At 31.6% G+C, this 13,707-nt stretch overlaps 1 protein-coding gene across 1 annotated transcript; it reads right to left on the bottom strand.

The window, feature by feature from the left end:
• Positions 1-8,376: 8,376 nt before the first annotated feature.
• LOC21410235 (very-long-chain 3-oxoacyl-CoA reductase-like protein At1g24470) lies at positions 8,377-12,703 on the bottom strand. The gene is made up of 3 exons (XM_010102013.2): positions 12,010-12,703; positions 10,008-10,077; positions 8,377-8,657 (listed from the first exon to the last, which is right to left on the bottom strand). The coding sequence occupies exons 1-3, from the start codon at positions 12,663-12,665 to the stop codon at positions 8,418-8,420; spliced, it is 966 nt and encodes a 321-aa protein (XP_010100315.1). The 5' UTR covers positions 12,666-12,703; the 3' UTR covers positions 8,377-8,417.
• Between the last annotated feature and the right edge of the window lie 1,004 nt (positions 12,704-13,707).

Raw genomic sequence — 13,707 nt, 5'->3', positions numbered from 1 at the left:
ATAACCCTTAAGAACACCAAATCCAGCTCAATTGGATAGATGAGAAAAAAGATTTACCATAGGATTGAATTTATACTTAGAATCAATGACCAATCCGACATCGCTTGAGCAGGCTTCTGTCACCTTATTATACTTCTTCAGGGGGAACTTGAATTAAGACGTTAGAACTCCAACGCTAATTAAATCAGTAGACAATTTATAAGACGGAAAGCAATTAAATGAGGAGAGTAAAAAGTAGGAACGAGAGTAAGATGAATGATTCTCCGGCCTTCTATGATCAGTTTGGCTGATCGCTAATTAAGTTCAATCTTCTAATTCATATGAGGCTTACCATTTGAGTATTGAGATACTTTCCTATATTGAACGTGGCTAAGTATATGACTTGATTCATTCCCTTGATATCTAGGTGGAGAAGATCTTCTAGAATCTTCTATAGATCCGCAAAGTAGTCGACATAGAGCAAGTAGATCCCCTCCCTTTGTGGTGGATAAACAATTGAACTCATTGGAGTCATCTTATTGTTGACTCCTCTAATTCTATGTTAGATCATCTCTAAGTTATTAAATGAAAAACTCAATACATCAACCAATTGCAACCAAATATTAAGATTTATCATATTTTGTATTTAGAGCTAATTCTAAATTGGCACGAAGCATAGAATACTCCAAATTCAACACTAAGAATAGCATTGTATTAGAGAATTATTAGGAATTTTGTTAGTTGGCAATTTTTTGAAAATGGGTAGTACAAAATTCAAAAATGGGGTTAAGTTTATGATTGATGTAGAACCAGATTTTGTGGCGATTTTGATATGATAATTGTCTGAATACGGAATGTTTTAAAGAAGGAAAGCATAGTTGGTCAATGAATGATTTGAGAGATTTGGTGCACTCATGGAGACAAATGTATATTTGATAAGAGAGTTATTTGAGGAAAGAATATTAGATTGATTGGCTAATGGAGTTGATTTTGAAATAAAATTTTACAGTCATATATTCAAGTAATTAAGAGATTTAACATATTTGTTGGAGATAATGTGCTCATATGGAAAAGTGGATATCAAGGTTGAATTTGAAATGGATTTACTGCATAATTGATTTGGAGTGTAAAAGGTATTCCAACTATTGCTATGTATGTAGCATGTGTGTACTTGAAGTTTTGTGGCCTTAAGAAAGAAAATATTGGGTAACCAAAGGAGACATTTTTGGGACATGGTTTTTATAAAAGAAATATTCAGGAAAAGTCTATGTGAGAGTGCACCTTGAGTGTTAATTGAATATCGTCGTTCGGGAGAAGGATTAGAAGCTTTTGACAGGAAACGCACTATCAATCGAAGGGAGTTCGCTGAGCAGTTTGAAGACGAGTAGTGCTCGCTGAACAAGGCCTCTCAGAAGATCTACACGACGGTGACATTGTCAATGAGGGAGTCATTGAATGTGTAAGATCGATCGGTGTTTTGTAATCTTTTGACATTAGTGGATTGTTCCCTGTCTGGGCGTGTCCCCACAAATATAGGTGTGCACACCGAACTGTGATACCATATCATGTGTTTTCTATTTTCTGCATTATCATTTCATGTTTGGTTAATTTACGTTTCTACATTAAAAAGACGTAATTAATTACGAGTATTATAAAAAGTATTATAACACTCATTGTAACACCTACATAAAAAAACAGACCTTTTAAGAGAATAATTTTTTTGATCAAAATTTCAAAATTTGACACTGATGCGTCAATTTGGAATTAGCGTGTAAATTTGATAGTACATATTGAAGATGCTATTAGGAAACTACACATTCTTATTGTGGAATCATCTAGGTGATTCTACTAGCTGGAGTCTAACTCAACTAGTTTGACACATGAACGGTCAAGAGTAATTACGAAATTTGACCTTACTAAAAAACGCTAAAATGCATAATTGTAGACAGATTGATGATGATGCTGATGATGATGATTGTGTCCTAATCCTCAACTTCATTAGTAAAAAAGGACATATCGTTGTGTATTAACGTGTAAAAAAGGATATATATATATATATATATATATATATTACTAACAATTGTTTTTCTTTTCAGCTCCATCTTTGACTATATAAGCAGGAAAGTCGTACGTATAATTAATTTCTTTGTCCTATTTTGCTTAAATTAGCATGTCTGCAATTTCCACCAAAAGTGTGAATGCCATAGTATTAAATAACATGTCCTAGTGGAATACTTTGATGTACATCAAACTTTTGATTTTCTTTAATAATAGTAATTAGGTAGGTTAATCTTGTAGTGAGGAAAACCGTAGTCATATATTAGATTAATCATATGTCAAGGGTAGGTATGCTAGTTGCATTAGATTGATCACAAGATGTTCGTTTCCATTATCGTTTTCCATTTGTTATTTTTGCACGAAATTTTACGTAAATAAAACTCATCAATCTTTTAATGGGTCTTTTTTCCGATAAGGCCTCTTTATTAATAAGATTAATTTTTTATTATTAGATTTAATCAAAATTACATCATATAAAAAAAAATATGTATATTAGAAAAACCTCTTAGTGAACTCGGTTCCATAATTTAATTTGTCCTGGCTAGTTCAGTAGTAATCGCTAAGTCAAAGATTTGGATGCCTTATTAATTAGGTAGGTTTAAAATTTATGACTATACGAGTCAAGGACACGGCTTCTCCATTATTGTATGACAAAGCCAATGTCCAAAACCGACAAATCATAAAGTGAAATTTATGTGAGGCAAGGACAACTTTTCCCCATCAAAAAGGTCACGTATTATTAGCCCTTGGATTATATCTGGCGGATCAAATGGTCCCATACATAGTGGAACGTGTCAAACCAAACTTATGTAAATAAGACACATATGGCCCCAACCCTTTGACTGAATTCACTAGTAAAATAATCATAGCACGGGGACAAAAATTGGTACCGAAACTCAATAGGGAAGGGCTCCTTCAGCGCAGATTCGAGCATAATTAAAGCTCATTTAAAATCATAAATAGTTGATGGAATAGCACAGTTAATTAAGATAAAACTCCTCGTATAAAGGACATCTACACAACTTAAAAAAAGTTTTAAGTGGGTAAAACAACCCACTCTGTCAGTGATCAACTCGATTACGTGGAAGACATAACCAACACTATAAGGTGTTGAAACCACCACCTTCATTATTACTAAAACAACAAAAACAAAAACAAGCACTAAAACAAACGGAAACCTTCGAGCATCTCTATCATAAACCTCCGATGAGGAACTAGCCGGCGGAGGAGCCGTTGGGGGGCTTTGGAAGACCCATAGCAAAGCCAAAAACCGGCCTTCAAGCAATGGCGAAACACCCTTACCCACCTTAACCATTGTCACCAGAATTCAACCCCACCACCACCCAAAGAAGCCCACCATCAAGCGGAGCAAATTCCTGGAGGAGCTCGACTACTAAACGAAAGGCCCGTCTGAAAATGTAACTCAAAGATTCGGCACCCAACCATCAATCCGAGTTAGATCGGCCCAAATAGAACCATCACACCGCACACTACCACTACCAACGTGAAGCTAACGCAAAGCTCACGATGAGACGAGCCTGAAAACGGTTTATTTTTTTATTAAAATATTATTCTTCCTTATAAAAAGTTTTAATCAAGAAAATTTAAATTTCTGCTCAAACTATTTATTCAAACCGACGATCTAAACTTGGCACAAAAAAAAAAAAAAAAAAAAAAAAAAAAAAAAAAAAAGCATAATGGGCTAATTAAAAAGTGAGCTACACCATTCTCATCATGCGAAATATTGTAGCCAATAAAATCACTTCAAGCTTGCCTAAGGCTAAAACAAACTTTTTAATGTCATCATTGATATTTGTTTCTCGGGCTCTTGCTTGAGCCATATAAAGAACTATTCGAACAACAAATGCATCTATTTCAAGAACCCAGTTTTGGAAGCCGCAAGAATTAATAAAACCTTCACCAACTCTCACATTCAGCAATATGGGGAGAATTTACCTGAGAGAAATTTGTACCTGCATGGCATCAAAGCACAGATTTACTATTGCATCTCAAATTATCGATACTCCTATTGCTGGTGAAGGCACGGTTTTAAACTAACATATATATTTTTATCACGTTATTATATATTACTTTCCTTTGATAAAGGGGTAGTATCAAAAATAATATCAATACGATGAAGTGTAAACATCGGTTTTTAAAATACAACTCATCAACTGTCAAGTGATGCTAATAATAATGGGAAAAGTGCAAATTTACCCTTTTATAATGGTCACTTTTTATAATAACCCTCTAATCAAAACTATCTTTTATTATAATAGATCAACTTAAACAACTTAACAAAGTGGACAATATTTATTTCACAGAGTTAATTCTACAAAAATTTCGAAAACAAAAACGTTAAAGTCATGGAATTGTCATTTATTTTATTACCATTAATTTTTTTTTCTTCTTTTAAAAATAAGCACAGGTCACATCTATGACTGTGAATTGAATTTTGGATTCGGACTTTCACGAATACTTCACCATTACTTTGAATAAGCTCCCTCTCCTTTCTTGTTCTGTCGGCTGGGAGGGGATTGAGTCGCGTTTTGTACCAATTAGGTGCGTTTAGAATTGGTTTTAAAATGATTTTATTTTAATAAAAAGTAAAAATGAGATTGTTTTGAGAATTATTCTTAGACGGATTCTGAAATTGTATTTGGTTGGATTTTTAAAAGATTATTTTGAGTATAATAAAAAAATAAAATTGTGTTTATTAATTAATATATTATAATATTATTGATAAGTACTAAAAAATAAAAATAGAAAAGTGAAAACAATTTTCAACTGTTTCTAATTTCTTCATAAAAATCATTTACACTGTTTTCGTTTTCAAACATTTGCTAAACAAACGTCATTTCATTTTCTTTTGCATTTTTTACTTCTTAAAATACGTGAAAATTGTATTAAAAAATGATTCTAAACACGCACTTAATCTCTGAACTATTTGTATTATGCAATCTGGATCTCCTTTTTTATACAAATTATTATCTAAATTTTGATTCTTTTAATAGTTTTATTTTCTGACTTAATGTTTTGATCTGCTACGGCGTTTTCTTTTAAAAAAATTAAATTTAAGAAGTTCTCTCAAATAGATTTTCTCACAAAATTTAAGTGCGGAATCAAAATCACTTATTTAAACCCGTGAACTAAATGGGCTCTAAGATTTTTAATACCTAAGTCATAAGAGTTTAAAAGTTAAGAGGACCAATGGTACAAATTTTACAGTTTATTATGAAATTACATTATTAATTTTCTTGACTGGTTCCTTCTCCCGTATTCCTTATTTTCTCTTGTCTGCAATTTCCTCTTGAGGTGGATTTAAGGTCTGAGTTTGTGGTTGGAAGCATCTTGCTTTCCGGTGTTGTGCTGCAATTGTTTTGGGCAAATGGAAACCAACCTTCATTGATTCGTAGCAAAAACCAACCTTAATTGAAAAAATAATTTAATGAGAAAATAATATATACGCCTTAGATTACATTTTGTTTTGTGTTTCTTCTCTTCTCTTGTTGGATTTTCTCACTATTCCTTCAACGAATTCATTTTTGCAGAATGGAAAACATCAAAAAGAATTGAATACATAGCAATGTAGATGTGGAAAGGGGAGTGTTTGCCCAAAAACAAAACAAACAAACGAATAAAAACTAGACAAGCAAGGGTATGTTTGTTTGAGGTTGTAGGAGAGAGAAAAAGGGAGTCCAAATAATTAATTGAGAAGAAAGGAGTTTGAAGGAGTTTCTTCTTCTTCGGCGAGTTATTGGAAAATTGGAAATAGGGTGCACCGAAATCAGAAATACATTTTAAAATGTCTTTTTAGTCATTTTATTAATTAAAGGGTGCCTTAATCTTTTTGGGGGTGTGAATAAAATTTCCCTTAAAATACCATTTCAACCTTACATATCAAAACGGCGCCTTTTGATATGAATAACTTAGGCCTCGTTCACTTCGCGGATTCGAGTTTTCAATTCGAGCTAAGATGTGACATTTTCTGAGAGCTTTTTACTGTAGCAGAAAAAGTTGATGTCATATTTTCTGAGAGCTTTTTACTGTAGAAATCTAAAACTGAAAACTCGAATCGGTGAAATGAACGAGGCCTTAATATTGTAACCAATTAATCACAACATAATGTATCTTGTAAAAGAACAAAATCAATAAAGATTAATGGGCTCGTTTAGAACTCATTCTAAAACGATTTTATTTTTTGTATGAAAATAAAAATGAAAACGTTTTCAATCTCAAACAGAAATCATTTTTAAAAATGCATTTGGTTGTTTTATTAAGAGATTGTTTTTCTGTGTAAAAAAACCCATTAATGTCTTTCTTTCTCTCTCTCTGCTCGAGAGAGGAGAAAATAAAAATAAAAAATAAAAAACGACTAAAAGTCTTTTTTCATTTCTCTCTCATTTTACACTAAACCAAAAAATCATTTTCATTTCTGTTTTTTGTTTTTATTGTGCCAAACACCGTTTTAAAAACGTTTTCATTTTTTCTTTCTCATAAAATGTGAAAAATAAAAACGGGATCAATTTCAAACATGGCCAACGTTTCTCACTACCACATAGATGTGAAAGTTTGGACTTAGTCAATTGGTCCGATCCGAGGCCCTACATTGTTGGTTCGAGTCCGACCCAACCTGCTTAAGTGATCAGGCCAATTTGATTTGCCCAAACCTCTAGGTCGGGCCAGACTGAGATTTTGAGCCTGAAATCTTATTCATACCGAGCAACACTTTTTTATGAATTTTTCTTAAAAATACCTTATAAATTTCAAGTCCGGAAAGTGAAAATATTAAATTTCCATTTGTGTCCGGGCCGCATGGCCCAAACTTTCACCTCTACTACCACTCCTTATAAGGCTACGCTTCATGCATTGTTGGAACCAAGGCAAATCAAATCAGCACGAGTCTCAATCCTACCAAAAGAAAAACACAAGTTACAGGTTTTCCTTCTGAATTATAGACTCTGTCACAAAATTCTTATGGAACATTATTTTTAGCTTTTTTCCCATCGAACTTCAACAACTATTACAAACTTTTCCACTCAACTAAATTTTTAGAGGAAAATGTCACGAAAAATGCAAAAACTAACCCAAAAAAAAAACTCCTCATATTAATATTTTTAACCGAAATAATACATATTACACAAATAATAAGTGTCTTAGTACATAATTACTCTGTTAGCTCCTTCTTGTTGGTCACACAGAATTACTCTCTCTGATGATGGGATGCCAAAAAGAATAAAATGTCACGTGTGATCTGTAAACCATAACCACTATGTATAGATAACTTCTCTGTTATCTTTTGGTATTTCTATTTTAACATATCATAAAAATAGAAATTATCCTTAAATCTCTACACATTAAATGCTCATACCTTATCAGATACATTAAAGCCTAAATTATCCCAACTTTAACCAATCACTTTTAAATTAATTCTGCAACACATAATTATTCACATGAGCCTAATATTGAATTAAGAATCTAACAATAATGTCTCTTGAATAAGAGAAAATACTATAAGAATATTGATGAGGCATTATTAGTGTTCAACACTATACACTAAAAAAAATAAATCGTATTACGTCAAACATGAACTTTACAGATAGGGTTTACTTTTTATCAAGGGAGAAAGAGGGATATAGGCCAAGACTTGAGATGAATTAAAATTAATAGGCTAATAGTTTACATAAGTTAATAAATAGGCCAAATTACTGTTTTCGTCCATAACTTGTCTGGTTATGAACCATAACTTGACAAGTTATTCCCGATTTTTGTCCATAACTTGTCTGGCTATGAACCATAACTTGACAAGTTTGTCTATAACTTATCTGGTTATGAACTATAACTTGACAAGTTATGGTCTATTAATTTCTATAACTAAAAGTTAGCCTATATAAACTTTTCATATTGGCCTATTTCTTACTATTTCCCTTTTATCAATTTGTGGTGTTCAAAAATTTGTCCAAGCTTTTTCCCCTAACATGTTGAGAGAGGGCCGTAGCCCATAGATTTGCGCCTATTCATATTAAAGTCACCTTATACATACCAACATTGTAATTTAGGTACTGATCAGTAATTTGTAAATTAATGTACTGCTTACATTAATACTTGAGCATTTCCTTAGCAATATATACGCGGTACATGTCAAGACAATTTCCATACAATAAATCCAAACGATTAGCAAGTAAAGAACAAAAACATTATGCAATAATCATCTGAGAAATCAGCCCACAATTTATTCAAGGTTTCATCACAAACGACATCTATACACAGTATAGATAGAAAAATATAATTTATACAGTAGTTAGCTGTAAGTTATAATTTTGTAATGAAAATACGAGTGTGTATATATATATATATATATATATATATATAGCTAGAAATTAAATAATTCCCCTTCTGCGAATACCAATGGCCAAGCGCCAAGCATCAAGGATGTCCTCGGAGAGAAAGCTAGCGAAGAACCATTGAAGAGAGTGGGCCCAGTAGGGCGTGCAACGAGCTTCATAACCAATCCTGCGAATTGCAGCTTTTGCGTAATCCTCTGCTGATGGTATAAACAACGACGTTTTCTCTATCGACGCTACCTCCGACACCATTTTCGTTACCACATATAACGGTACCTGAATTATCATCGTCAATAATATTATAGGTAAACTCTTAAGTCCGTACACCTCATCAGTCCTGTCCAGTAAATACAACTCCTTTTATTTGTATAACATCATTTCTACGTCATGTAATTTAAGTATGACACTAAAGGGTTGTTTTTTTTGTATTTTTGAGTTAGGGTGATTTGAGTAATGATTTTGAATTAAGTTTGAGTTATAACTTGAGTTGAAGTTGTAACTTGAGTTTGTATTTAAATATGCACATTTGAGTTATGATTTGAATTGAGAATCTATTTGAGTTTGTATTTAAGTGGGTCAAAACTTAAATTTATATTTAGATAATATTTTAATAAAAACTCAATGGTGATAAAAAATTTTAATAAGGTATATAAGTGGAGTTTTATTCGTCTTTTCGTTGTGAATGCATAGAAAAAAAAACATCTCAATTAGAATTAAAACGAAAAAGTTATGACATTTTTAAGAATAGAAAAAATATTGTTCATTAACTTGAGTTCGAGTTTATAAACTCGAGTTGAAGAGGAAACTTGAACTCGAATTTAAACTCAAATTTTATAAAAGAACATTAACTTAAATAAAATTGTAACTCAAGTTTAAATTTTTTTTAGTTTCATTGTAAAATAATAACCCCTAAATGTTACGTGTATATTTGAATTATATTTTTTTTAATGTTACAGTTAAACAAACACGCTACACAAACAGATGGACAATTACACAAAGAAGAGGTAATAATAGCAATACTAGCAAAGTAGCTAGGCTAGAGTTTTATATATATCTAGTACTGTCGGTTTTCATCAACTACCAGTCTACTATAATGGAATTATTGACAATGACAGGATAATATAATTAATATATTTTGATATTATATAGTACTATGTTACTATATACTATGTTTTATCAGAGTACATGGCAATATGGGTATACCATGATAATTATATAGTACTATTATACTATGTAATCATATACTATTTTATCATGGAACATGGCAATATGGGTATACCGATATAACGTAGTACTATGTATTTATATACTATATAGTATCAGGGTACATGACAATATGGGTCACATTTATATATCACGCTATGGTAACCAACAATTACACGTTTGGGCACATGAAAGTAATAAATCTATGTGATCTATTGTTTCGCAGACTTGTGTTCTAAATTGCTAAATATATAACTAATTTACAGTGACTAACTATATATAAGATTTATATTATTTTGGTTTTTATATATAAAAGGTAGTGTTAAGGAGCGCGAAAAAACCGATCAAACTGTAAAAATCGACCAAATTCAAATTAAATCAGACTGATCTATAATGAATGGTTTGGAAATCTAGCTAGCGTACCTGACACTGAACATCAATTCCACTTCTATTGTATTCCACATAGAGACTCCTTGAAAATTGGTCAATGTAACTACAAAAATAAATAAATAAAAATGATATAATCATGCCCAAATTTATTAATGTAGCACTGAGAATGAACATATATCTTTACTTACTACATTTCAATTTCAAGATATAACAGTGATTAAAGCATTGATATCCAATTTACTGGCTCAAAATTAAAATGGCGATATATATATATATATATATATATGCGCATTCCGTTATAAGTTCTCTTTGTATATAGGCCTACATATATATATATATATATATAGACACACACACACGTATTGGAAGTAATGCATGCCCAGCCTCCATATGTATGTTACGATTATGACTATTATTTGGACTCTCTAATTATCAATTTACCATGAATTTCAAATATGAACCTATAACCTTTTTTTTTTCTAATCGAAGCTATAAAACTTGTACCCTAAGTAATGTTCAACTTAATTAGCCTTTCCAAAAGATTATATTATTCCAATTAATTTGGCAATAAATCACTAAATCCAAAAGAGAATTAAATTTTCTCCAAACGTAAAAGGTAAACTTAATAATGATATTTGTGATCGGGGTTCAACGCACATCTGATTTATTCACCAAAAAAAAAAAAAAATCTGATTTATTGTACTCAAATTTGTTTAATAGGACCTATTGTCTATTAATCATGTTACATAGAATAGGATCGTTTTGACCAGCAAAAAAAAAGTTACATAGAAATGGATATATGGGTTTTACTGACATGAACACTTCTCAATTCTACGGAAGTCTGAAATGTGTACCTGCGCCGTTGGCTGCTATAAATATAGATCAATGAAACATAAATTACTGGAGACTATTTTATTATAATGCTTGTTTCATTAATTATCAAAAAGAAAAATGTTTGCTTATCAAAAAAGAAAAGAAAAAAAAAAAAAAAGAAAAATGTTTCTCTGACTCTGTCTTTGCCTCTCTCCTCTTTTTTTTTTAATTTTTTTATATTGAGAGAGTCTCTCTAATAAGACGTTCATGAATACCAAAAAGTTGTGAAAACCTACTAATTAAGCACCCGAAATAATTTTTTCCTTTCTTAATTTATAGTACTATTCAAGGACTTCAGGAAAGATCGATAGGGTCCTTCTCCACTCTTTTTTTTGTAATGTTTTTTTTATAGAAAAAATGACGATTCATAATTATTCACGGTTTACGTGTATTTTTTATGAGAAAAAATATTGTAACGAGCTACGAACCATGATTCGAATAATTGCACGAATCCTCATATCAATCACCCCAAAACGACTACTGTAGATCATAAAAACCGAAAGTTGTGACTATTTTCTATTTTCTTCATTGTATAAATAATAATAAAAAAAAAGGGCGTCATAAAGTAGATGGCTAAAATTAGTTAGAAAACTGAGAGACATGCAGTTAGGCAAGCAAGACCATATTACATGACATGATACTAACTGTTTTTCAGCCAAGTTACATGCTTACCAGCTCACCACATAAAAATTCGTCAATTTATAATCCTACCAACAAAAAATAAATAAATTAAAGAGTCTACAGAAAATGAAGTCAAGATTAATCTCCGAGGTAAGCTGTTGTTCTTGGTAAAACAGTTACGAAATATATATATTCAAACACGAGCTTAGAAAATTCACTAAAAGAGAAGGAAGTAAAAAAAAAAAAAATGTCTAAATCAATTAATTAAGTAGCTTTATCGCTAATTTCATGATCAAGATCACTTACTTAAGCATAAGGAATCTCATGATCAAACTCTAATTTCTAAGCCTCTGGTAGGTAAATACAAAAATTTTTGTTTTTTTGGTATGAATATTTCAAGCAATTAAGCATGTAGGAGAAACAAGGATTCAATTGGAAACAAACCAAGGAACCACGTTCATGAGTATAATATATACTAATCAAAAGAACAATATAATGTGAGCTATATATCTATAGAAATATATATATATAGTATACTTACGCTTTTGTAGCTGCGTATATTGTGTAGAGAGGATGTGAAGGAACAACAATGGAGGCACCAGATCCAATATTGACAATTGCACCTCTTTTTCTTTGAAGCATTCCCGGTAGAACAGCTCTTGTAACCCTAGTTGTACCCTCCAAATTCACCTTAACAATATTCATCCAAACTTTTTCATCCACTTCATGGAAGTACCTAGCTGCCGGGTACGTCACTCCCGCATTGTTTATCAAAACTCCGACGTCCAACCCCTCGATAGCCTCCTCGACGGCCTTGATGCCGGCAGAGACGTCACCGGAGAAGTCGAATATGACCGTTTTTATACGGGTGGTGGGAAACTCCGACAGGATCTCTTTGGATACTGTTTTTAGCTTGTTTGAGTTTCTTCCCACTAGGATTAGGTTTAGGCCTTGCTTAGCTAGTTGGTAGGCGAAGGCTTTTCCGATGCCGTCGGTGGCGCCGGTGACCATCGCCCATGAGCCGTAGATCTTGATCAGGTTCTTGGAAGGTCTGATGAAAGTGATGAACACCCATTTGAGCAAGGAAATGGATCTTCCTAGGATGGTGAAGAGTCCTAGAGAAGTGATAATTATCAGGAGAAGAAAAATGGGTTGGTTTGTAACATATAGCTGATGATGAACAAGGCATGGTAACATCTTTGTGGCTTTAGCTATTTGATCAGTTCAGATTTGGATGAAAAATATTATTATGAGATTAGTTGGGGTTCGCTAGAAATATATTTCCTATTAGGTGCTGTGTCTAGAAGGAACGATTCACCAATTTAATTAATTAATTAATTAATAATGCCAGCTGTACATGCATGAAAGAAATAGAAAACACACATATGTATGTATGTATGTATGTATGTAGGTACGTACAATGTGTAACTGTATTTATAAGTAAAATAAGGGTATAATAAGTAAAATAAGGGTACAATGTTGCATTTATTAGTTTTTGAATTTTATTTTTAATTGTGTATTTATAAGTAAAATAAGGGTATAATAGTAAATTAATATTAATATTAGAAATGAGAGTCTCAATTCTAAGGGGGGGCATGGGAGTGCCAATCTCATTCCTCAATTTCAAATTTGAGTGGGGCCCACCAATCTCACTCTCATTTAAGGATAAAAAATAGCAAGTTAACATGAGATTGACTTCCATTCCTCATTCCCATTCTTCAATTATGGTAAGTAAATATGCCATATAAGTTGTCAAGGCCATAGTGCTAGTAGAGTTAAAAAGATCTTTTTTAAAAAAAATAATATTAATTAATTAATTGTTACGTACGTACAATAAGAGAAAAATGGTTTGAACCGAACCATAAATTGGTGATCAATAAATATGCTTATGTTTCCTAGGACAAGAAGCGTCAGACCATCAATATATAGACTTGTTTAGAATTGATCCCGTTTTTATTTTTTATGTTTTTTAAGAAAGAAAAAATAAAAACATTTTTAAAACGGTGTTTGGTGCAATAAAGACAAAAAACAGAAATAAAAACGATTTTTTAGTTTAGTATAAAATAATAGAGAAATGAAAAACGACTTTTAGTCATTTTTTATTTTTTGTTTTCGTTTTCTCCTCTCTCGAGCAGAGAGAGAGAAAGAGATATATTAATAAATTTTTTATACTGAAAATAATTTCTTGATAAAACTATTAAATACATTTTTAAAAATAATTTTTATCTGAAATTAAAAA

Source organism: Morus notabilis, unplaced genomic scaffold (genome assembly GCF_000414095.1).
Source record: "Morus notabilis unplaced genomic scaffold, ASM41409v2 Scaffold99, whole genome shotgun sequence".
In the NCBI taxonomy this organism is placed as follows: domain Eukaryota; kingdom Viridiplantae; phylum Streptophyta; class Magnoliopsida; order Rosales; family Moraceae; genus Morus; species Morus notabilis.
This window is presented reverse-complemented; position numbering and strand designations above follow the sequence as displayed.